This window comes from Macrosteles quadrilineatus, unplaced genomic scaffold (assembly GCF_028750875.1).
Source record: "Macrosteles quadrilineatus isolate MER2022 unplaced genomic scaffold, UCM_ALF_1.0 Scaffold_3__2_contigs__length_128488019, whole genome shotgun sequence".
In the NCBI taxonomy this organism is placed as follows: domain Eukaryota; kingdom Metazoa; phylum Arthropoda; class Insecta; order Hemiptera; family Cicadellidae; genus Macrosteles; species Macrosteles quadrilineatus.
Genome location: NW_026542596.1, coordinates 77319142 through 77346979, shown reverse-complemented (window position 1 = coordinate 77346979; position 27838 = coordinate 77319142). Strand labels below are relative to the sequence as shown.

At 35.7% G+C, this 27838-nt stretch overlaps 1 protein-coding gene across 1 annotated transcript; it reads left to right on the top strand.

Moving 5' to 3' along the window:
- The first annotated feature begins 64 nt into the window (after positions 1 to 64).
- LOC128988673 (proton channel OtopLc-like) lies at positions 65 to 27838 on the top strand. Its single transcript, XM_054410189.1, has 14 exons — positions 65 to 100; positions 944 to 1191; positions 9590 to 9775; positions 10304 to 10426; positions 11390 to 11504; positions 11961 to 12051; positions 13359 to 13574; positions 14012 to 14172; positions 14495 to 14693; positions 15239 to 15446; positions 16072 to 16348; positions 19513 to 19727; positions 20496 to 20699; positions 21511 to 27838. The coding sequence occupies exons 2-14, from the start codon at positions 989 to 991 to the stop codon at positions 21578 to 21580; spliced, it is 2268 nt and encodes a 755-aa protein (XP_054266164.1). The 5' UTR covers positions 65 to 100; positions 944 to 988; the 3' UTR covers positions 21581 to 27838.

Here is a 27838-nt window from a genome sequence, read left to right as displayed (position 1 = left end):
AAACAGTTGTCTGCATTTCTTTTTAAACTTAACTTCGTTGTTCACGTTCAGTGACATTTTGAGTTTCGCCAGAAGAAGCTTATTTGGTGTTTACCTTAAGGTATGATTGTTTGTTTCATTCTTGTAATTATTAGACTAATTTGTTTTTAGTCCAACATTAATAGAGTTCCACTCAGGTCTATAGTTAAATTTATTAGCTAAGTCCTGAATCATCAGTTAAATTATTTGCAATTTTATTGTTAAAATTATTCAGGAATTAATTACCAAAACTCGTAAGGTAGAGCATTTTATAAGTTCATGACACAAAACCTTAACTGATTGAAACTTATCAAAATTTCTTAAACACCAACACTTGGATCCATCTATTCAACACCACAACATTTAAGTTATTTATACATATTTGGATATAGGCCTAGATTATGTACTGGAATACAAACTTCATGGTATGAAAGCTTTAACCATCATGTCAACCTGTTTTACACAGGCTAGGCCAAGTGGATTGACTTTAAGTAAACTAGGTAGCATATGCTTTAAAATTCTAAGCTTACTTCACCTAGTTTTAGAATTGAAGTGTTACACAGATGATGACAAATAACTTATGTAGGACAAAAAAAGTAACTTAGCCTATACCTACCTAATTTATTCTGCATAAACTTACCTAACTTGGTTCTCTCTCTGGAGTTCAATAAACAACAAATTATTAAAAGAATTGGTGAAACTTTAAAACTTATATCCGACTCCATCGGATTATCAAACAATAAAAAAAAGTAGGTATCAGTTCGATCGATAACCAAATTTAAACTAACCATCCTGAACTTTTCTACATTGATTGTAACAATTGGTAATACGATGGTGTGGGATATCAAAGTTTGTCAAAGAGTAAAAAAACCGCAAATAAGTTTAGGGCTATTTAAAAAATTTCTCATCCAACATTATCTTACAGGAAGTTAAATTTAACAATGAAGATTACGTGAGTTTGGATAGAGAGATGCAGGACAGCTCGCCGGACCTTAGTCTGAAGCTGCGCCGCGGCTCCAGCGACTCAAGGGACTCGTTTTATATGGACTTTGCACAAGGAATCGACTCGGACATTGAAGAGGTAGCGACAACGTCAGGAGCAGGGATACAAGAATGCACCACAGACGACGCATCAACTCCCACTGCTACCACAGTGAAGGATGACACACCATGGTAAGTGATTAAGTCTCGTAAGTATTCATATAGTAATTTGAGACGGGGACGCCACCTATGTGCGTATTTTAACGCAAAAAAGAGTGAAGTACGAGTGTAGAATGGAGTGTGATACCTTGTGTAGGTAGCTTTGTTACTGACTAAGACCAGCTTTTTCATTTAGGACCATTTACTTTGAAAGCCCAATGATCAAGACAGCTGGGTCCAGTTTTGAACCATCAAAAACCTAAATCAGCGCACTTTTCTCAGGATAAAACCGGCGACCCTTTGATTACTAGGCGAGCACAGTAACCACTAATTATAATGACAGTCAAATAACCACTGACAGTCACTTTCAAGAGTAGGTTAACCTTGTTTATTGATCTTGAGCTAAAATAGGCCTATTAAAAGGTTTGTTAAAACAAAAATCTGCTTTAATGTTGTCTTTGCCATAAGTGGGCATGTAATAAATAAGTTGTGGGATTGACTCCTTGAATGGATACGTTTGTAGCTAAACACAGTGGAATTGGGCTCCGGGTAATTACAGATAATTACAGGGCAGATAATTCTTACGGTTTTTAAGAAAAATATAAGTTACAAGCACCACACATTGTATTACCGGTACTACTTTTTGTTGTGCTATAGCACAATCGTAGTTTAAGAGAGAGAGAAAAAGGATGAATAATAAATAAATAAATAAGAATTTTTTTGCCGTTAAGCTTTGAACAGCAATAGACAAAGTCAAGTATTAATTTAAATTAAATCTAAGTTATGGTTTACAAATACAATTCTGAGCTGTAGTTGTAAAAGATCTTCATCTTTTACGTAAAAGGCTTTTCTCCATCTTCAACGAACCATAACTTAAGTTCGTTGAAGATGGAGAAAAAGGGTCCTAACTCCCAGTGGGTGTCAGCAACCACATATTCAAGAAATGAAGCCTTGATTCCCTTAATAACAATAAATAACAAGTAGGCTTACTAAAGGACAGTGTTTGTGATGATAATGGTGAAAGTAAAGCATAGATTATGCAAAAAATCAGGGGTAAGGGTAAAATATAATTTTTAATGATTGCTAGGGGGATTTTGTATTAGCTACATCCTACTTACAGCTAGGTTGATGTGTGTGTACCTCGACCTTCGCTCTCTCAAATAGGCCTACGTACAATTATAGCTTCTGAAGTTAATAATTTCTAAGTTAATAACTTTTTTAGTGGGATGGGCTTGTGGCTACAATAACCAAAATGAAACAATATTTTTTTAAACCCTAATTATTCAGAAGTATTGTTTAACAAATTGGAAATTTTCTTAATGGTAGGCGTAATTGTTTGTAAATTTTATTATTTAAGGATGGTTCACAGGATGGTTTTGTTTCCTTTGTAGATAGGGCCTACATTCTGTTAAGATGAAATATTTTACTTACTATCTTAGATACCCTACAAACCCATTAGTTTGAAAGTAAGTAGCATATAAAGATATTTGTAAACGGAATGGTTATTTGGACAAAAGAATGCATGATTTTTATAAAATAAAATAAAAATAAACCTCCATTTCACAATCCATGTTGTATTTTAAATAAAATATTTTTTAACGTCTTCTTAAGATTTATATTGATGATTATTGTTACAAAAGTTTTAAGGCTTATTGCGTAAGCTGTCGGCACTGGCACTGATGTGATATTATTACCAACTGCGACACACGACGGGTGACGCTACGAGTCGTAGGATTGTGTAGCTGACACAGGCAATTTCAGCCTGAGGGAAAAAAGGAAAATTTTTGGCGAGGGAGAAACTGTCGAAGCGATTGGAAACACTGGTTTAGTGTCAGTTCGTTGTTTTGATTGTGCAGTGAGGTTATTGTTTTGTTCTTCTGTTTACCGTGTATGTGTAGTGGCTCTGCCGGCGTTGGTATGTAGCAATTGTTTTGTTGTGAAATAATGATCGTTCGGTGCCAAAGTTTATTAATTGATTAATTGTGGGAGGGGAATGGAGTGGGCCCGCGGACACGATTGCCCAGGGGCTCGAGATTTCTCTCTGCGGGCCTGAAGAACACTACTTACGTATTATGATAAGATATATAGGAGGAAAGTTTCCCTGGGGCCAAGATTTTTGTTTTATGATAATATTAAATCTTTATTTGTCATAAAAATACAAAGGTATCATTGACAAAGTCATAATATGTAGTAGGTACAACTGCCAGGTCATACAAGTATTTTTTCCCTTTTAAAACTATCTTAAAGGTAATAGCCCAATATTGAAGGGAAAAAATATTGAAAAATGCACAAAACAAGTTAAAAAGGTGTAATCACAAATTACAAACTGCAACTGCTAAAAAGAAAAAAGAGGAAAAAAATACTACACCTAAAACTGGACGATGTCCAGTTTATAAAAGGGGTGTCCCAACCACAAGTAAACCTTATTTTTTTATTCTTTTAATGGCCTGTTTGCAATTAGCTTTTGAAAAACATTGTAGACTTTTATAGATAAAATTATGTGGCTACTTGAGGTTTTAATTAAATAATGTGATTCTAAAGCAGCATTATTTTTGTTTCATGTATTATACCTGTGGTTGCCAAATTTCAGATGGTTATGTATCCCAAGGTTGTACATCACAATATCATATACAAATTAACACAGTCTGAATCTCCCATTCTATGAATAGTTGTTTACAATGCTAATTCCGATTAGATCCATTCATTACTTACTCTTAAAGCCTTTTTTTAAATTTCAAAATTTTTTTAACTCTCCTGTACCCACCCCAGAATATCAACCCAAATCTTATAATGGATTGAAAGTAAGCAAAGTATGCGGTTTTTATATAATTGAGCGGAGCGAGCGAAGCTCTTATACGTCGACTTTTATGCATTTCGTAATACGCAAACTCCTCCTAGACGGCTGAATCAATCGTTTTCAAATTTTGCATGGTGATACAGACCATATCGGTGAGTGCCAACATCTATATGGCGTTAAAAAAGTCTTTTAGGAATCCACCCCACTGGGTCTCAAAGTTTCAATGTAATTCTTATGGAAGCAGTATTTGACACATAAACAAAAACATATGATCAGCTGTTGACTTTTGAATGCAGTAGATAAATAAATAGCTGATAGCATTATTCCACAGTGATATTAGAACATAAACGGTAGTATGGATCATAAATATAATCAAATGACGATACTAGCTTCAGGTCCGTGACGTAGGAAGTGGTGAAGGAAGTAGTCAAGGTGAGCTGTCCGGAGTGTGGAAACTGTTTATGACGATTAGATTTCGGTATCTGCATTCCTAAAATTCTATGGGAAGGGAGGAAAACGGGTCCGTGACTTAGGAAGTGGTGAAGGAAGTAGTCAAGGCAAGCTGTTCGGGGTATAGGATCTGTTTATGACCTTTAGATTAAGGTATTTGCAATCCTAAAATGCTATGGGAAGGGAGGGAAACAGGTCTGCGACGTAAGAAGAGGTGAAGGAAGTAGTAAGGTGAGCAGTGTGGAGTTTGGGAACTGGAAACCGTTTGTAGCAGTTAGATTAATGTATCGGCAATGCTGAAATGCTATGAGAAGGGATGGAAGCATGCCCACGACATAGACAATGGTGAAAGAAGTACCTAGTAAAGGCTAGCAGTGCGGAGTGTGGGCAATGTTTGTGGCAATTAGATTAACGTATCTAAAATAATCTAAATGCTATGGAAAGTGATGAAAACGGGTCCACGTTGTAGGAAGTGGCTTAGGAAGTAGTAAAGTATGAACATATTGTGAGAACCGTCTGTGGAAGTTAGATTAATGTATCTTCAATCCTAAAATGCTATAAGAACAGAAGGAAACAGGCCCCACGACGTAGGAAGTGGTGAAGGAAGTAGTAAAGACTGGCAGTGCAGAGTGAGGGAACCGTTTGGGCAGTTAGATAAATGTATCTAATACTTAAATGCTAAGAGAAGGGAAGGAAACAGGTCTATGACGTAGGAATTGGTGAAGGAAGTAGTAAGGCCTGCAATGCAGAGTGTGGGAACTGTCTTTGACAATTACATTAATGTATCTGCAATCCTAAAATGCTATAAGAGAAAAGAGAGGGAAACAGGTCCACGACGTAGGGGGTGGTGAAGGAAGTAGTAAGGTGGGCACTGTTGAGTGCAGGTATTGATTAATGTATCTGCAATGCTAAAATGCTTATGGGAAGAGACTGTAGACTGTAGGTTAAAATTATTATGAAGCACGAATCGTTCCATATTTCGATACGTATTCAATCGTTAACAATAGAAATTTACAACTGAGTTGACAACAGCTGAGTTTTACTCCATAGAGGCTAAAAACGAATTTTATTCCCTTAAGAATAAAAATGCTACTTTAGACCCGCAAAGCATGCATCATTGATGACTGTTTTTACTGCATTATGACAAAAACAATATAATATGAACCCTTGATGACTCCGCTCAATTTCGTAGATGCATCTGCAAACGCCACCTAGTTATTTGGAATTTGGTGTCCCAGGCGTCTCAAAAGAAAAATTACTCGGGATAATTTTGAAGACATATAATCAATGTGGGAGTTCCAGGATAACCGATAGTCAATTGAGTATACCCAAAAATTTTGCTATGTGAACATAGTTTGTGTTAGTTACGGAGAAGTCTTGTTTTAATGTAAGTAAAATGTTTAGTAATAATCCATTTGAATAGAACCACCTTGATGCAGCCAACATTGTCTGATGAACTGTACTGTCTAGCTCACTCTGCTTACTACCGACATGAAAGAACTAAGAAGGTTGTATCATCTGCATATGTCGCCTCATTAAACAAAATGAGAGGGCCAGTAAGTATGGCCTTCCCGATCCATAGGGTGAAATGAAATTATTTCATCTTTGGAAGGGTGTCAGGTGTAGACCTTTGGAAATCGGCCTGTCAGGCAGAGCCCTTTGAAATTCATCCATCACTACATACCAATACTTTTTTGCAAATCTTTACAACCTAATCTTCTTTTTTGAAGTGCCATATGCCCATATTTAAATTTGGTTAATGGCCTTAACCGTTTACGTAAAATTTCATTGTATTACTTTAATAATATAATAGGTCCTGTCCTAGGTAATATGATCCTTTAAAACTGCATTAGGGAGGGTGTCCCACATAAGGTGTCTCAAATTGATCACGGAAAAACGGCTTAACCAAGGATGAATTAAAAGATCCCGAAGAATAACGTAAAAATTCTGCAGTTTACGACGGGGCGTTTGTTGTGACCGCTTGCCGACTTCGGAATGACCTCCCCTTAGCCATCAAATCCCTTGATAACCGTTCCCGGTTTGTGGCAGCGCTAAAAAATATGTATTTTGAACGTATGGCCATGGTTGGTTTGTCCTAGGGGCTTGTACGCGTGGTTGGTCACTGACAGATGTGCTTGGTGTGTGTGTGTGTGTGTGTGTGTGAGAGAGAGAGAGAGAGAGGGAAAGAGGAAGATTATTTTTGTACAGTTTAAAATGTAAGTTATTTTCTTTTGTTTAAGTTTCTGTATCCATGATTTAGATTTTGTTTTTGTTGTATATTAATGTAATTGGTAAAATATGTGTGTTATATTTATGACAGGTTAAGTGTAAGAAAGGGCCATGTGGCCCTAACTTTTGCCTGGATAAATAAATAATATTTCATTTCATTTCATTTCAAAAATATTTTTTCCGATACAGGGTGTGCCAAAAACTGAGGGTCACTAGTTCGAATCTCGGAATTTTCAAATGTTAACATATGTCATGTTGTACATCATTTTAAAGGTATTTAATAGAAAAACACTTTGGCGAAAACAGAAATGAATTATCTTTTCCCGTTTCAAAATGGCGGCAGTTTATTTTGAAAAAATCAATATGTTTATAATACTCTGTGTTTCCTATACCAATTCACTTAGCCCTTCTCCGGTTGAATTTTCTTACTCGTTATGAAATTAGCTTTACTGTGATATAGGCTACTACAAGTAACGATTTTTTTGAAAAATAAAAATTCCAAAAATATATATTTTTTTAAATTTACAAATGCCCATTGTTTAAAATTTTTAAATAGCAACATATGTCAAGTGGCACATCATTTTATAAGTTTTTATTTTATTTTAATAACTTTGTAATTTACACTTACTTTGTATCTCTTTTGGTTTTTGTGTAAATAACAAAAAACCTAATTTTCCTATATCAAATGCATGTTAATTGGGCTTAACACTAAAGGACCCATTTAATTTAGTGGTAAACCCAAATAATAACATGAAAATATTTTTACGTTATTCCTTAGGGTTGATTTGTAAATAATTTTATTTCATCCTTGTACTTTAAGCCGTTCTTCCGTAATCAATTTGAGACACCTTCAGTGGGACACCCTGTATACCTCAAATACGATATTAAAATCTAATCATATTTTTATCTAATGTAGAACCATCAAAATACAATGCTGAACCCAATGTAAAGTATATATTATCTATCATCAATTTATTTTTTTATTTTTACACAAAAATACTTTATGTAGTAGACTATATACAAGTTTATTAGCTCTTAAGTTTTTCAGCATTATAGTTAATCATTTGCAGTTTTTGTAATCGTTGTCATTTTCCATCATTTGGCAAATTAACCTATGAAAAGTGGCTGTCACCTTGACTATAACAGTAGAACAATAACTCGCCAATTTAGCCCTTAATTGTCTGCTCTCCCCAATGAAACAATATGGCCGGCTTCAATCAGTTTGTTCCCTTCGGGTCAAACCTTAACTGAAACATAAGTGTGCACGATTTCCTTGCATACTTCCATTAAGAGACTAATATTTTACTTTTTTTTATTAAATCCATTAAATATTGATAGAATCTTATCTTAATTGTATGATTGTTTTATTGCTTTCAATAACATAAGAGTAGAAAATGTTGTAGTGTTGCTATAAATTCTTTAACATGAGTGTAAGGTGAGTGATCTCCACATTCCGAGGTATTTACTATGCTTATCCAAGAAACTACTGAAAGGCAAGTATTTTAGAGGATGTGATTTCAGTTTTTTCTAAATTCTATGATTGTTTAAAGCCATAATTAAATACAGTAGTAATATCTAGTTTACAGTCTGTACAATGATATACTAATTTATTTAAGTACCAGCACGAGAAGTTTTTTAATGTATTGATATTTAATATTACTTTAGTAATTGATTAAATATCAACCAAATAGTAAAAACATTGAATATTGGTAATTTTTAAAGAAAATCATAAAAATCTGAATGTTAGATTTTTTACATCCTTCAAGAAATCTTAATTAAGCCTTTTTTCATTACTATTCAAACTGCTTTGGCAGATCCTCCGATCCCCTTATCCCCAGGGGACGCTCCTACGCTGAAGTAGAACAGGGCGCTGAATTACGTTTTAAAGAGAAATAAAAATTAAAACAAGAATAGGGCTAATCAAAAATATATTTATTTATCATGGGTTACCTACTAAGGGGTTACAACAGAATTAGAATGGAGTTCTGTTCTGTCTGGCAGGGTACGGCTCTTAAGGGAACCATTCCGGCATTCACCTAATTAAGTGAGGGAAGAAACCGTACAAACTTCCTCGGAATGGTCGGTCCGATAGTCAGACCTCCCTAATGTGAAATGACAATTATCATCATGATGCTACTTCACATGGTCAGATTTACAAAGCTACTTAATACTAGATTCACCAATTATACTAGGAACATAAGAGACTTAATCCTAGATACATTGAAACTTAATGCTATACATTGATATTTCCTAAAGTTAAACCATGATGGTACAAGTACTAATTTGGTATTAAATAGTTATTTGTGTAACTAGTGGGCACAGTGGCACTTTGCTGCACACGAGAGCAATGTGCAGAAGTTTTGTTCCCTCTTCGGATCAAATTTTAACCATTTTAAGGTTAATTTTAAGGCCGCTTGATGATTAAAGCCAATTACTAAAATAACTATGCTTGGAGGAATGATTAAAATTTTCTTGAAAAGACAACATTCTAGACATTTTATCGTTTTGCCAAAAATCCCCCTGGACGTTTTTTATGTACCCAAAAAGAGGACGTGTCTGGGAAAATGAGGAAGTCATCGATCCCTTCTCGAAAAGTTCACACATAAGATGACTGGTTTTCTTGATGTATTGAGAAACAGTAACAGTCCATGCTTTTGGAGTTTGGAAATTTGGAAACAACATCAACTATTTGTTTAGGTATCATTGTACTAAATTTAAAAGCAGATTGACACTTTTTTAACAAAGATATTAATCAGCTGATAGGCCCATTGGCTCAATTTAAAGTCCAAATATTTTACTTAGTCAATAAAAAAATATTAAAGTTATTGGAATTCAAAGGAATGTTCTGTGTTTTTGTGAGATCACTTTCAATATTATCATTATTACATTATATTTAAGCCTAACCTAGAGTGAAGCGGGGCCGGCTTGTACAGTACATTACATGTTGTGTTGCAGCTGGGTGGGTCCCGCCACAGAGCCGGGTCTGCTGCCTTCCCCCGCCTCTCCCAGCGCCGTCATAGTGAGCCCCGAGACTCTCAGTCACCACAGTTCTCCTCAGCGACAACACCCGGTGAGACCTGCCTCCCGGGCCACCACGTCCACATCTCGCGGGGGTCACCCGCTCTCCACATCACTGTCCGGGTGAGTAACCTCTCCACTAAAATGCAATGATATAGATTTCAACTTCAAACCGCTTTCCTTCTCATTACTGGCTCTAAACAGATTTTTGAGTTAACAATAAGAGGTTGGTTGTAACTTTTTAATATATAGTTCAACAATAGAGCTCCTAATATTTCCCTTCGTGTGACTTGTCAATCATATTTAATAATATACACATAGCTTGTGACATACGTTTTTTTATTTTTTTTATTTTTTTTTTTTTTTGAGGTTGGTGGTCTCTTTTAATTGTGCATGGGCTTCAGAGGCCTGTGCGTTGGATCGTCTCAAAGTAAAGCAACAGTATATGAACGACACTGATAAATTTTACACAGCAACACCAGGAAGTGACCCACAAAATCACTTCCGTGGTTTCACAGTCCGTCGCAATATCAACTGAGCCACCAACTGACAAATTTTTATTTGAATAATGAAAAGCTATTGGTCAGTTTAGCTGTCATTTATTTTTCCCATCATGCATCACGCTGTGTTACCGTGATGTTTGTTTGACAGACTTGCACATCCTCCGCCAGGATGTGTTATGTATCCTCCCATCATGTACCACGCCGTGTTGCCAAACATCAAGCGACCTTCACGTATAGAGCAACTACAGGTCAACTGGAGGAAGATGGGCGCGTAAGTCATTTGTAACACTGTATACAACTCAACTCTAAACTTGCTATATTAATTTGACCTGTGCTAGTGTCAAATTCTATGAATTCATAACTATTCACAATTATTTTAGTTAATTTATTATTAAATATGCTGGAATAGACAAAACTAGAATCAAAATGCTAGATATTGGGTTTCAATTAGTCTAGGCCTACAGCTCCCTGAAAGTTTTGGGTCAGGCCAGGTCAACAATTGTCCTGTGTTAACTGTTCGGGCCACAAATAAATTTGGTACTTTGGTATTATACGGAGGCCACAAATTTTACAGCGCGCTTCTACAGCTGCAACTTCTATGTTAGGTCGGATTATCATAATATGTTTGTCGGACTTTCCTCATTTTTGTATGAATCGAACGATACCAGATGAGTCATACTTTATATTTATTTATGATAACCCAACCTAACATAACCGCTGCAGCGCAGTATAAGGGTGGCCTCCATATAATACCAAAGTACCTAATTTTTTAACTGGATCAGATAGTTTATATTAAAGATATACACAACCTGCAATTATCGTGCCAAGTGATGTTATTGTTATCGCAGTGAGTGTCTGTAAAGATTGAGAGATCAAAAATCATGATTTTGCCATAATTGTGGGAGACAATGGTGATGTATGCACAATGGCAGGTGATGTTCACTAAATCGCTGCGGCTTTAGGAGTGATTGATGATGTCATATAAACCGCTGGTGATGTCCTTAAAGGATTGACTCTTCACTCTTTTTCTTACAGTTTTTATTACATAGTAATTATTATACAATTTTACCTGTATTTGTTTGTAACAAGGCAAGTAAAAAAGTTTCCTGTTTGGGTTTTGAGGTTTGATATTCAAAATAGATTTCAGTTTTGAGATTTTAAATTTCACACCAAATCAAAGTTTAGGTGCAAAATGAAATATAGTTATATTTTGATGCATAAATTTTTTTTACAGGCAAGCTTTGGCCACTACGCTCTCTGCTCTGTATGGGAAGCTACTGGTTGTTATGGGGATTGCCTTCCCTATGGCTGAAGTAATCTCCACTCATATACCGACGTCTGTGTATGAGGTAAGATATGATTAACTCAAATTAAACCGTCTAGTGGACAATTTAATTTTACTTAAGGATTTAATATTGTTGAAATTGTGTTAACTAAAGGTTTAGAAATTATTTTGACTTCTGTCCAAATATTAAAGAACTATAGCAGTTACCCGGCGCGACGCTGCACTAACAACTATTATTTTAAATTGTAATTTGTTCTTTTGATAAATAGTATTAGTATTAGTATAAGTATTATTGGAGTTCTTTTAATGACAGTAATGTGGTGGGTAAATGACAAATTAGGAGGCATTTGAATACCCGAGATAGCACGCACGATTATTATTCACTTAATAATTTATGTTAGATTGTGTGGGTATGTATATATATATACATACATAGTTCCTCTTTTATAGATATAGATAGATATGCATTCTTTAAATCATTCTAAATCTGAAAATAATTTGTTGAATTCTTTTGTTCCAGGGGTTTTACCTGTATCTATACTTCGGAAGCATGGCTTTCCTCTTCTACATGTACGCAATGCTGTGCAAAGACCATCCCAACAAGTCCAAAAGTAATAACAACAGCAGTAGTGAGTCCACAAGTGGGTTGATTTTACTTTCAGTATCAATGTCAAATGTGGAGTTATTTTAGAAAAATTAATGTTTTGAGAGTTACCTATTTACTATCAGAGTATTATTCAAATAAATAGTCCGTACCTATACGTTTGCTAAATGAGGTCAAGTCTTTATTATCATCAAGAGATTGAAGAGTGACTGGCTTGCATGAAATATTCTCAGCTCTTAAACAAAAACTCAGGGTGTCCACATTCTGGAAAGTCAGGGATAGTCATGGAAAAAAAATTTGGTCATTGAAAGTCATGGAAATATGCAAGAAGTCATGCAAATCCCCAATGATGGATGGATTTGAGGGGACCATTCAATGCTCCGTAACCGCGACTGTTGTAGCATTTTTCAGGATTTTTCACAACTGTTCGACAATTCAATTTATTACAGTTGTATTATTTGATGAGTTTTGAGTTTGTTTTAGTCCATTGCTGTACCTATCGTACCCCATTGTTATCTGTTATTACAAAATATTTCAGTATTTTCTGCAAAATAACATGTCTAGACAGTATTATTTACGTGTGTATGTTATATTATAATTTTTGAGTAAAGTTCATGAGTCATGAAAATCAATAGTCCATGGATAGTCATGAAAAGTCATGGAAATTAATTAAAAACTTTTTGTGGACACCCTGAAACTTTTTTAGCTTAATTTGGATGAAAGAGGCAGATTAAAAGTAACATTTAAAGCATCGTAACCTTTTCCTGGAGTGACTTACCAATGTTTACAGTGTCTGTCCAGAGTATAGTTTTTATTAGGTCCCTTAATATACTTACATTAAGTTTACATATCTACAATGCATTACATTTAAGAGTGGCAGAGAGACTCGTCAGAACTACATGACTGTTACTGAGATGAGCACTGTGACAGAACACTACTACAGGTCCACCTTGTATCATGTAATGATGAGTACTAGACACTGTTGATGTTACAGAGAGAGGGAGAGAGACAAGCAACTCATCAGAGGAGAGTGATGAGTGTGAGAGTGGCAGAGAGACTCGTCAGAACTACATGAGTGATACTGAGATGAGCACTGTGACAGAACACTACTACAGGTCCACCTTGTATCATGTAATGATGAGTACTAGACACTGTTGATGTTACAGAGAGAGGGAGAGAGACAAGCAACTCATCAGAGGAGAGTGATGAGTGTGAGAGTGGCAGAGAGACTCGTCAGAACTACATGAGTGATACTGAGATGAGCACTGTGACAGAACACTACTACAGGTCCACCTTGTATCATGTAATGATGAGTACTAGACACTGTTGATGTTACAGAGAGAGGGAGAGAGACAAGCAACTCATCAGAGGAGAGTGATGAGTGTGAGAGTGGCAGAGAGACTCGTCAGAATTACATGACTGATACTGAGATGAGCACTGTGACAGAACACTACTACAGAGGCCACCTTACAACCAAACCGGTGCCTTTCCAACACTACGGCAGCTTCTACTTGCGTATGGGCGCTGTTGGTGAGTTACCTTTTGTTTGTAAGATTTGGTTTTAAGTTGAGGAAAATCTTTGATCTAGACACTTATAATTTTTCCATTTTGAATGTGCAAAGAAGATCAGCTCTGAATTATGGAGATATACTACAAACTACAATGGTTTATAAATCATATTGTTGGCAATTTTATATGGTTAGGACAACAACTAATTTAAATTCACAAGGACGGAAATTTCACTTCTTATATAGGTTGTCATGTTCTTACACACATTTACGATGTAAACACTCAACGCAAGACTAGATTTTGACAACATAACATCCTGAAAGGGAGTTAAGGTTTATACAAAATTAACAGCTGTACTTAGCTTGAGCTGCTGGTCTTAAACCACCATGTCAATAACAGTAGTCTTATCGCAATTCAATTACACTCGCCCTGTCATTCTAAACTAAAGATATTTTCAGCATTTGGGATTGGCAGCATGATCTACTCAGGGCTGGAGTTTGGTCAATATTTTGAGCTAGACCAGAGTACCAAGTGTCACAATGTTCTGCTCGCACTCACCCCAGCTACTAGGATGGCCTTCATCTTCATACAAATGTACTTCATCTTCCTCAACGATGAGGTAAAAACTGGCTTAAATCTCTATTGCTAGCATATTTCGATCAAACTTTTAGAATGTGTCACTAGGGTATGCCCAAGTAGCATTTTTTTTTTCTCCTAGGACGCAGGGCAGGAGCCCGGAGTTGTTTTTCACATTACTTAAAGCTAGACCTAGGGGTTACGGCATTATCACTGAGATAAAATCCATTGGTGATTTGGCGGGATTTGAATGTGGGACCCCAGGAACCGAAGTCCCGCGCTATAACCACTAGACCAGCTCCCTCCCCCAATTAAGACCGCATTGAGGCTAGATTAACACTTAATATCTGTGTCTTACTTTGCAGCAACAAATGAGAGTCACCAGACACAGAGTGCTGGCGAGATTCGGACTGATGCACATGATTGGCACCAACCTATCTGTCTGGCTGAATGTACTAGTCCAGGAGACCAAACATGAGATACTCACCTTCTACAACCCTGAGAACAACACTATTGAGTTCAACCATCGTCAGACGATGCACCTCCCACGCGACAACATCTTGGGTAAGCAGTGTCTTAATTCATGGTAACATTTGCATCATATCGAGCGAAATTGAGTTTTTAGGGTGTAATTGTGTTTAATGATCAAAGTGAATCCAGGTAAGTAAAAACATTTGAAACATTTGATATTCACTTTTGCTCTGTGTGATTGACATCGGGTTTTAACCTAACCAATTACTCAAAACATGTTGGATTGTTGTAAGTAACACGAGGCAAAAGTAACTGAGATAGTCTGTGAATTTGTCCCCTCATCTTACAAATCTCATTGTAACAAAATACTTGGACCTTTCCCGTTAATTCACTACCACTTCTGTTAAGTCACTACCACTAATTAGTATTTAGGTTAGGTTAGGACTATCTTTACGGACCTTTTCCATTAACGTAGTTCTATCCTAACCTAATTTAACCTAATAATAGTAATTAGTGGTGGTGAATTAACATATCAGTGGATTAACGGAAAATGTCCAAATACTTGATATGACAAATTCTTGGCTCGGTCCCTTGGGATTTGATACATCGAGGTTGTACTGATGTGTATCACAATTTAGGGTTGAATACGCCAGGAGAGGCGCTGGCGCTGGTCCACACCAGGGTGACTCGTGGACTCAAGTCTCCCCACCACATCTACGAATGTCGGCGCACCAACATCATCGGGTCACTGGTGCAGGACGCCAGCCCCTTCCTCTTCCCCTGCACCATAGAGTACAGTCTCATCTGTGCTGCCATACTCTATGTTATGTGGAAGAACATCAGCAGGTATTGTGTTTTAAACCTTTAATTTATTATTTATTTTTTAAACTTTAGTCATAAGGTTTATTGACTTAAGTAGAAATTCCCCGATATTATAATGTTAAGTGTTGGTATTACTGTCTGTTTGGGATGTAATAAATGTTTGTGTGAAATAATTAAGTGTTGTTGGTTCAAATTTACCATCATACATTTATACATTTTCAAAAATCTATTGACACATTAGGCAAACTTATTTATACATGTTAGTTGAATATTTCACTTTCACATTTAAAGATCCCTGGTTCAAATCTGAAAAGGATAGATTCTGGGACCAGTTGCATTTTTTGTGATTGTGCTGAATAAAAATTGATTGGAACAAATGAACCATGTGTTTTACAAGAAGTCCATTTAGGAAGTACTTGACAATAGTTTTGACCCTTTTAAGACATGGAAATCAAGCAACGGGGATATTTTATGAATATGTGGTCAAATTGAGAATAAATTATTAATTCTGGTAGCTTACTGTAACTGTTTTACTATAGAACTAAGAGAACAATATTTTTTGTTTGTTTATCAACCCAAATCAAATCTAAAGAGTTACTTAAGTCGTTTAAAATAAAACCAATTGTTGATCAAGAGCATTTATGTTCAGGTTACCACATCAAGTACAGAAAGACAAGGATATCACCCAGTCTCCGCCCATACACTTCAAGCGCTCGCCGCACCACTACTCAGTGGACTGTGCTCAGGCTCACAAGGGCCTGTTTGTTGGCATCTTGGTGCTTGTGCTCACGATCATCTCACTCATTCTCTTCTTTGTCCTCATCTCTCGTCCGGAACTTGTTAAGTTTGCTGTTATGGAGTTGACCATCTGTGAGCTGTCCTTGTACGGAATGACTACCATCGCCACACTGGTTGGAATGCTTCAGGTAGTGTCTTATGAACTGAGAAATGTGTTCAGATTAAAAATGTTGTTCAACTTTACAATCGTTAACCCACCTGGTGTCAGTCATTTTTTGTGTGGTGTCAGTCAATTTTGGGCATTTTGCAGTATTTATTAAAAAATGTAACAAATTTACTTTGTAAAATAACTACCGGTAACCTTGTTATATATTTTTGTGCAGCTAAATATATGCACATTATGATCCAGCACAAATAATTGGGTTTTTATTATTGTCCTGTAATCCAGCTACTAGGAGGTCACGAATTGTGGATATTTATAGGGATGCACTGTGGATGCAATGCTCCCTGGTGTGGATTAACGTCCGCACTAGTGAGTACTACGACTATCCGCAGTACTATCCTGATAATTAGACCAATTCGTAAATTACAAGGAAAATCTGGTTCGGATTCCACTATAAACTGTAGGTCCCTTTGTTGCCATTAGCTGTATGGGCTATTAATGAACAGCTGTGTCTAAGGAACATGTCGGCCTTAGTCACTAACAAGACTACAAGATCGCGCCACTCATCCTACACTCATCCTTCACTCATATTTGGGTTAAAATACGCACACAGTGGCGTCCCGATCGTGAATAATTGATAATTGATAATATAACTATTTTATCATAAAAAAAGTATTTAGAAGGATAAAAAATACAAAATAAAAATATGAAAAAATGTTCGTGCCCCTATGAGTAATTTTAACTAAATCAAACGTATGAAATAGCCATGTATTTCTAAATATTATAGCAAAAAATAAAACATGAACTTTAGTATGGTAAACTTCATTTTTAGGACAGCCAAGAGTAATCAATATGATCGAGGAATAGTCCCAAAATCACTCACTAGGCCTATATTACAATGGCTTTGTCATTACACATAACCTTCAAATATATTACTGCAAACACATAAAACCAACAAGCAAGTCACCACTGATTATTTTGTACATCTAAATATGTAGTCTAAACAGATAAAAATCAGTTTTCAATAAAAAAATATAGTAACAAACCACTTGTAAACAACAACAACACGCAACACTAGGAGGTCACGAATTGTGGATATTTATAGGCATGCACTGTGGATGCGATACTCCCTTGTGTGGATTAACATCCGCACGGGTGAGTACTACGACTATCTGCAGTACTATCCTGATAATAAGACCAATTCGTAATTACCAAGGCAAAAATATGTGGTTCGGATTCCACTATAAACTGTAGGTCCCATAGTTGCCATTAGCTGCATGGGCTATTAATTAGCAGCTGTGTCCAAGGAATGTCGGCCTTAGTCACTAACAAGACTACAAGATCGCGCCACTCATCCTACACTCATCTCCTTTCATACTTGGCTTATAATACCTACTTTGTATGGTCGCCATTTCAAAGAACAGTATTAACAGTATTAACAAAGCAACCAAAACATTGTCTTTGTCTCAAAACATCTGGAAACAGACAAACAATAAAAGTAATTTTATGAAACAGACACCAGAAGAAAGCCAGTTTTCTGCTGTTTACATATAGTGCTATCAATCCAGTCCAAATCGGACTGAAATTGACTGAGTTAAAAGACAATATGTAACCGTCTGCACTACCATCAATGCATCGACGCTTGACACCCCAGAGCATGTCATTACCATCGATGCACCGATATTTGACGCTGGGAGGGTTAAGTGTCAACTGAACATATTTATAAAATAGCCCCTGAATGGTCAAAATGAGCTAAGTTAGGCCCAGCGCACACGGTGTGACTGTTTTACAACTGCCGTTGCAAACCAGTTGCGTGTCCAACTGTTTTGTGACCTTGGCAATGTATTGCAGTGGGAAGGCGCACACAACACAACTGGTTGAATGCGATTTCAAAAAAAGTTTGAAACCAGTCACATACAACCGTGGGCCCGACGTTGCAGTTGTGTTGCAAACTTCAGTTGTACGAAACCACGGGGTGTTTTTGTGGTGTTTGGTGGTATTTTGGTGGCATTTTAACAGCCATATAGTGTTTATAATTTCCTATCCGACTAGCTCTAGCTGCTACAAACAGCCTAGTACTAACATTCTTGCTTAAATAAGGGTAAACCCAATGTTCTCTCAGTATCCATCGCTATCTTCGGTATTGATAATAGCTAATAACGTCTTCTTCATCCGAGTCTGACGTAGTAAGCGCATTTAAGGCCTTAAAACAACGTAACTGCACTAAATTGGCACTCCACTAAATGCAAAATAGACGCAAATGTAATTGTAAAACAGTCACACCGTGTGCGGACAGAAGTTTTGTTTCAGTTGCAAACTGGTTTCAGACGCAACTGGTTTGCAACAGTTGTTGTAAAACAGTCACACCGTGTGCGCTGGGCCTTAAGGTTTAATTTACCTAGTCAAAGGTGCTAGTCAAACGATCCTGTGTAGTTGCAATGATTACGGCCGTTTTATTCATGAATTCATTGTCAGGTCCTAATTAAATTATTAGATACAGGAAACTACCTTCCATATTTGGGCTTTGTGTCTAGTTAAATTCTGGTTGACCAGTAATTTTTAAATGTTATGTGTATTTTGTGTGATTTAAGTTAGTTTTCATAGTTTAAAATTTCTGCCAAACTTCACAAGAGAATTTTTAGTACCAGCTGTTTCTTAGCTGACTTTTATTAAGCAGGGCCGTCCCTAGGGTTAGTGGCGCCCGGAGCAAACGTGGTCGTGGCGCCCCCTCCCCCCCAGTAAAAGTCGCATTCGCATTGTAATACTATACATTAATACAAATACCCCTCATCCGCGGCGAACGGGGCAGCTTGCCCCGGTTGCCCCCCCCCCCTTCAGACGGCCCTGACCTAAAGATGTACTCTCCTCCTCTGCACAAAACATCTGGAGTTGATTTACATAACAACAGATTGTTTCTTCAGCACCACTGGTAACCTGTATTTGTTATTTTTGCAAATCCTAAATTCAATGCATCACACACCATCTTATTGCAATTTATTCCCTTCATAAGTTTACACTATATACGAACCATCGTGTGTTGAATTAACATTACATTAATTTTTAAATAAACAATTCTATTCAATGATAATACTGTAAAATGAGATTAAAATTGACCAATTTTTATTTATCATACATTTTTAGCTTTTTAAGTTGTGAACATTCTGCCAAGCAAGGATATTTGACTTGCAGGTGCGACAGCTGAAGTACGACGGGTGCCGTAACCTAGAGCTGGACAACATTCTGCTGATTGGCGCCCAGACCGGGATGTTCATCTACAGCACATTCACCATCATCGGAGGTCATTTCACGCTGGAGGAGAATACTGCCTTGGTGTTGGCCACAGCACTGGCGTCTCTGCTGCAGACATTGTGTCAGACCATGTTTGTGCTGGACGCCTCTCGCAGGTGATCACACTTAGTAGTAGTTATACAATTGTGTACTTGATAAAGCTACTATGGTTTTCAGGGTACAGTAGAAATACAATCCAACCCCCAATACTCTTGTAGTTTATGCGAAATAATATAATTATAAAATTGAGAAAATAATAGTAGAAACGTGTGTAGGGATAATGAACTGTTCGGTGACTGTGGCAATGTGAGCGATAAAAGCCTGTATGTTACTTTCCTGCAATACTTTTGCAGGGAAGAATGAGTCATACCCCATTTTCACCTTGCTCATCATCAGTCACTGCTGTTCTGTCATCGACATTAGCATATAGTGTTTGTATATAGACTTAATACAGCTTGTTTACTTATGCCCATTATATTCAAAGTAACTTTGCAGTAAAATCCTGATTTTTAAAATGTATCGTGACGTGTGCTTGATTTTTTGGATACCTGATCTGATCCTACAATCTGGGTACCCAAATCCTCCTAATCCCCAATTAATTTGGATAGTCAGAGTTTTACTGTAACAATCTAAATTGACCTCATCCATAGCTGAGCGTTTCTCATGATTCAATGTCTTTTATTTTATTCAAAGACTTTGGTCTGGTTCTGGTTTAACCTAGCACCTGGCTATCTTTATATAACTGTTTGTTGAGGTGAAAGGTGAACCAAGAAAAGAATCGGTCAACATTAAAAAAGTTAAACTGATAAATAGTTCAAAGCACAGAATTAAAATATTTGATATTCATGCTACTCAACTAGCTAACAGTTTTTTTTTCAACACAGATCGTGTGTGACACCGGAACAGATCCGCCGTAAGCCTGGTCGAGAGATAGTGACGTTCCTGCTTGTTACCAACCTGGCCATGTGGGCCATCAACACACTGGAAAAGTCCCGCGCAGAGAGTCATCCGATACAGCTGCATTTCTACGGTCTCTGGGCTTGGACTATCATAACACACGTGTCCATGCCACTGGCAATCTTCTACAGGTCAGCTTGTCTAGGGCTAATGATTGATGTGCTAGTAAGCCAATAGCATTTGTGACGACAATTGTAAAAACTACCTACCTCTTGTTTAGGAAAACGACAAAAGCAGAAGGTGGTGCATTGTTGATCAATGACAACTGGCAAGCACAGCACTCAAACTATTTGTGGGCAGTAGTTAAGTGTTGTCTACTTGTGTAGCATGGCCTAGGTTTTTGATATCCCTAAAAAAGACCATGAATTCTCATTTGAGTTCAGCTTGGACATGGGTATGATTTGAATTAAATCGTTGAACTCACCAGAGACAAGTAGGACAATGTGTTTGGTAATCTCTAGAACTATTACTCTACCGTGATGACAGTTTTCAAACACTTTTTCAACTCATCATCATAGGCCTGTAGGGTGATGTACTGTGGTATTCCTAGTCCTATGTGCAAGTCAGTGCACCTATCTAACCAGATGTCTGGTTTATCAGTGCAAAACGTTACTATCGTTATCAAGCGTACGTGGTACCAGTTATCAACCAAATGTAGTTCAAGTATCTGAGGCTAAATTACCATTTTGGTTCCTTTTGAACAAATAAATCAAATAAATTAATGCCTAAAACATTGCTCCTCTTATTACAATGTTAAAAACTCTAATTCTAGTTTGCGCTGCTTCATCCAAGTTTTGGAGTGGAGCTCACCCATCTAGTATTATCTTTAGGGAAATTGCATATCAACTGTACTCACATTACTCATTAGTTTATCAATTGTATCCCTAGTGATTGTTTCATTGACTGGTTTAGCTAGTTGTAAACTGTTGACTGTCTGACCAGGTTTCACTCCACTGTCTGTCTGTGCGAGATCTGGAAGAGAGCCTACAAGATGAAGCCTGTGTACATGTAGGAGCGGAGGGGCCCAGTGTGGTCCGTGTCTGGCTAAACTGTGTTATGAAGCTCTCCAAGGTAAATCGACAATGAGAGTCTTACTTACCGTTTTATGTTGTTTTATGCCAAAGTATTTTTATTCTATTTATTTTATTTTTCTAAACACTGTACTGTTTATACCTATACAGATTTTCTCTCACATGTACAAACAGCTGTGTAGAAACATCAATTGAGTGATGTAATTAGGTATACGTATTCAGTGTAACCAAACGATTCATAAAATAGTGTATCTGGTCCTCAAGATAGAGTTTAATTTTTGTGTAACCAGCATCCATGTAGTCATCTTAGATAAACATTCTGTAAGATTTCCTGTATGAACATTATTTTTTGTCTACTCGGTTCACCTCAATCAGCTGTTTCACTCTAAGTTAAAAAAAAATTGTGTTTCAATGTTAATCTTATACAATGACAAATAATTTTAAGGACAAATTTTCTCTCTCTGTTGACAGATATTTTTGAAACAACTTCACAAAGATACACCAAAACAATCAAGGCACTTCATATCTTTTGAAATAATAATATCGACTAGATACCAAACTCCTATATAGATAACGACAGCTTTTATATTTAACATCTATGTAGGAAATTGTTTTTAAAATGTTAAACATAGGAAGCTTAATCGTTTCAAAGACTACTAGTTGAATGTTTTATTTCAAATCAAACTACTACAGTTAACACTAACTCAATGAAATGTATTCCTATGGTGTTTTGAGGTGGTTTATTCCTAGGATCAGTTACAAGTTGGTTGTTCATCGTTTTCTTTCAATGTTCCTAACATTTGTTCAATGTTATAAAAGTGTTCATGAAGACTGTCATTTAGCTATTGTAATTCAACCATAGTTCCGGTAGTAGGTAGATATTTTAGTTTCCAATCAAGTTGCTTTTTGCTCATCAATATTGATATTATGGAGTTAATAACTCAATTACCTAAATGTGTGTATGGTAGTAGGGTAACAAGTGTTTATATAGTGTTGAACCAAATGCGTTTGAGCCTGAATTGTGTTTCGTAAACTGTTGAGTCTGAATCTGTTTAACGCTCGCCTGAATCAACTCCTAAGTGTTCTAGATGCAATATTCTACTCGAGTAGTATTACAATGGTTAGTGTCTTTAAAGCCCATCATTGCCATTTTAATCTATACTTTTTATAAATAGTAGTATTGTGTGTAATTTTCACAAGTTTAGACCAAGAGATTTTGTATAACTTATACAGCCTATTTTTATCTAATAGTTCCATTTTGGTCATAGAGTTAGATTACTTATCAATAGGGTTGATATTTTTACAATACCAACTATACCACAAGTATACAATTTTCATATTTTCTATTGTCTGTATAGGATAGAGTTAAAGAATTGACTGTCTGACAATTGTGGTATATTTGATTTCAAAACAATTTTTATTCTAAGGAATATTTTTTGGTTTCACAAAAGGGGGATCTTTGGTTGTCACATAAGTTAGATTTTCTGCCAACAAATCCTTGTGTTACGACACAATCAGTAGCAACATACCATATAACGGTTTTAGGATTTCATACTTTGCTCAAAAACTTCAAAGGTGCTTTTGCGGTTAATGTAACTTTGCAGTTGTTAGACATTCAGTTCTTTGCTGCAGTTAATCTCTAACATATCTTAGTGTTCATATCACCAACTGTCTTAAATGTGGACGTGGACCAAAACTCGATGGTTGATCCCAGAAATCGTAATCGTATAGTATTATTCCTTGTAATCAATTTATCTGTTTATTTTACTTTCTGCTTTATAAAACTTTCCTTGTAGGAATGGCATTGCACCATTAACAGGCTCTTATTTTCATACAGTTTATCCTCATATCTTGGATCTTTTAGTTAGGATTATTTTTAATATTTATTTGTTCTATTGAAAAATTACTAACTTTATAACATTCATTGTTACATTCCCTACTGCTAATATTCTCTGTTTATAACCAAACAACTTATCACAAATTCTATATTGTAACACAAAACTTTCTACTTGCAACAGATTAGATTTGTATCGCACAAAACAAAATATCTTGTCATTCCTAGATTGAAATGTTTAAAATAAGCCAGTTGTTTAAATGTTTTTTACAAGCCATTAACTATTAAAAATGTACAAAGAGGAGTTCCTAATGTGGCTTGCCAAGAACTTAATAGTTTGAAAGTTGTATTTGCAAAACTTTTTGGGTTGACAGCAGGTGTATCTTCATTTTCAATTTTGTAATTATAAAATTTTGAAGGTATGTAAAGAATTTAATTAAAAGAATAGTACCGTACTAGTTATTTTTATCAAACACCTGGCGATGGATAGGGAAGCATAAATAGGAAATACTTTTTTGAAACAAAAGCTATGAAAAGAAACGGTTACCATACCAGGAAAGTCAAGCACTACCTTAAAGCAATCGTGGCTAAGTAGTGATTCAACCAGTGCTAACAACATGAGTATTTAATTGGTTAGCCAAATTTTCATTCAAAAGCCACATGGATGTAAGTAATATCTAATTTATATGAATTTGCAATTTTTCAAAATTTCTTTTTAAGAAAATGCTGTCCCAAACCATTAAGTTTTGTAAGAATAACTACTGATCATTGTTGATGTTTATTTCTCTTATAGTTAAACTAATGGTTCGATTTTCCACTGTCGTTTACGTCCGTCGTTAGTAAAGTAGCATTGACGTGAGTAGCTGTCAATAGTTGTCGTCTTCCGAGGGTAAGACTGGAGTACAAAATGGCAGACTAAGCAGGACCAGCTTTTCTATTCAAATGGTTTTAGTAGATACAGAATTGAATCCCAAGGTGAATTTTGTCCAATGTTTATGATTAAACCATAAATTGAACCTATTTATTTTCATATACATTTTGGAAAATAAGGAGGAGTTAGTATTATTTGAAACTTGTAAGGGTTGGGTACGGAAATGTGTACATATGACTGATACCTTCAGAACTATGAACGTACTCGTTAGACTTTTCCTTCTATACGTGTTTTGTAAAATAATTGTCTTTGAGTGTTTAATGCTAGACTATGTGAATATTTAATGAGCAAGATCGTTGGTATTTGTAATGAGTTTTTAAAAGCATTTTACGGTTTACAATAAGTGGATTTTTTTCAACTAGAAATAAGGGGAATTTAACACATTTGCTACCGCAAAAGTACTAAATTTTTCATTCATATGGACCAGCGACACACAAATGCGACGGCCAGTTTCCACCCATAGACTACCGTCGCATATTTGTGACACCTGGTCACATTAAATTAGACTGACATCACATATTTGCGTCAGTGTCCAATATTATTAAAAAGCTTATAACTTTGTAACGGTCTATCTGAAGGCCCTGAATTCTCTGCAGTAAACTACAGGGATGTATGTCGCATATGTGAATCACTTGGTCAGTGGATATGATGATTAGTGACGTCATAGCTGGCAAAACTGATTTTTACTTTGCTGCATCATTGGTCCGTGGTCTGCATGTACTGTTAACCAAGTGTCTATGTGTAATATTAAAATGTATACCTCTCGGGCCCTGTGGTAATGACCGCAGCGTCCCAAATATGTGGTGATTGGTAGCGAAGGTGTTAACAGGCCAGAAGTTCGCATGATGTTACATAAGATAATTTTTACAGTTCCTCTTTTACTAAAACTAGTTGCGCTTTTTGTCTTTTGGTGGAAAGCATTGGACCAATCCTACCTCATAAAAACCTTTATAGTACATTTCCACATTACCTACTGCTCCAATATATATTATTTCTCTTTTATTTAGGTTAGGTATAAACAGTGGAACCTTGATAAGAAGATAACAAGTCGTCCTTGATAACAAGTGTCATTTTCAAATCCCCTGAAAATTATTTTACCCCAAATCACATGTTATTACAAACCTCAATAAGAAGTCAACCTTGATAACAAGTCTTATTTTACAATCCCCATGATAGTCTTGTTATCAAGGTTCTACTGTACTCTTATTTGTAAAACAATTTTAATATTTATGTACAGTGTAATATATTATTGAGATGTTTCTGCATGTTTTGTAATAACTGTATATTTTATGATGCATTCAATTTTTGAGATCAGATAGGGTTGGTTTACTTTTGTGTAACAAACTGTTTGATTTGTTCTAGCAGTTGTAGTGTGTAAAATTGATAATATCTATTTACTGATAACATTTATTTTAGATAATGGCTATTTCCCTCCTAGACCAAATGTTCAGGTACCAAAGAAGCAATGCTGCATTTAATGTTGGGTTAAGTGATGTTGAAATGTCCAGTGAATTTTGTTATGTTATATGAGTGTGTATTGTATATTTGAGCTACTTTCATGACTACTTTAATACTCGTTAGCAATAATTACCAACTTTATAGTTTAGTGATTTAAATCTTATATATTGTGTGCCATATTTCAATTTTATAATCATTGAATTTTATAGTTTTACTACGTAGTTAAGTTAAAATATTGAATGTTGATATTAGTAAATTTAAAAAATGATTTCACGTTGTTAGTAAGTTTATTGTTATTTCAAGAGTTTTAACGCTACAACTATTTATTTATGTTAAAATTTTAACAAATTTTTGTTTCATTGCTAGTGTAATCATAAATAATTATTTGTTTACAGCAATCATTGATGTGTACCAAAGCTAAATCTCAAATCCAAATACCGTAACCATTATTTGAATCTGAAGATAAGCACATTTAATTGCGCCAACTAATTGTTCTAGAACCTATCAAAAGTTAGTGTCAAAACATTCTCTTCTGTGAATCAATACATCAATGTCCTGGATTGACCAAAATAAGCGACCTCCCCTACTTGAGCAAATATAGTCTTGAGTCTTTTACTCATACAAAATTCTAAATATAGTCTTTTGCTGTTAAAATTAAAAGTACAGTATACAAATTGAATTTAAATGTTAAAACCTGATGGTTAGAATTGAATATGTATTCTATGGAATTGAGATTTGAAATCACTACTTTTGGTTGTAACTAATATCGTCTGTTGATCATTTTAAAAAATGGCCTGTTTCTAACTACTAGCTTATGTGGTTGTGTTTAATTGCTGTTTAAATGTTTGTAATAAATATTTGAAAAAAGAATTAATGCAATTGCAATGGTAAAAAGTCCTCTTTAGTTTCACAACACAATTTCGTTAAACAAATTACCTTATTTAAAAATGTCAATCTGTCCTTTTTTCTGGATAACGGTTTTTCTGGTTAAACCAACGGCCCCAAAAACTCGTTATGCAACCCAAATATTTGACTTAAATTTAGGAGAGCATTGTATTTAGATACGAGATCACTAGTCTCAAATCTTTCCCACGAGAACAGTCGTTTCAGTACCGCCCACTTCCTGCCGATCTAGTTCAGTTAAATCGATGTGCTAAAAAAAATTGTTCTGTTAAAGAGATGTCATTTCCGCCGAGTTTAGTCCGGTTTAACCGATGTCCAGATAAGAGGGAGTCTACTGTGTTCTTTCAAGATCTTTTGAGCCGAGTATGTCCAAACGTTGATTTACATAGAAGTAGTTGTAGTACTAAGGTAATTACAAATCAAACAAATAAACAAGATCACAGCTTGTCTACCTCCTATATTCAGTTATCAAATAGATGCATAAATTTAGGCCTCAGACTAAAAACGCATACTGGAATTCAATTAAAAAATATCTAACGTAAAGGTCAATTTCACAAGTGGCGGACCACAAACGTTACCTATATCCTCAACATCCATGCTTGCCAGGAAACACTATGTGAAACATGTAATTTATTGTAATATGCTTGTTGATTAATTACTTGACCAGTCTTTTCACTCTTATTAATAACAAGAATTATATAGGACTATTAGTATTAAATTAACCGTACTAGATTTTATACCAAACCTAATCAGTTCAAAATTGAAAAGACCTTATCGTATGCGTATGCGAGTTTTAAATTACTGAATGTTTGATGTAATTTTGAGTTTTGACTTGAATTATTCTCAGTAGGCATTAGTATTTTTACAAAAGTAGTGACCGCAGTTGCGTACAACTATATTCTACACTTTGGTTGTGTTAGATAAGAGATCAAAATCACCGTGATAAAACCTCCTATTTTTTATATGTGATTTTATAATGTATTTTGTAACATTTCCCACAAAACTAGTCGAGTACAAATTAGTTGATTTAAAATGATAAAGAAACATTCTTGCTTATCGTCATGTTGCTATTTTACCTCATGATGGAATAATATGTGAGTATTAATAAACTTT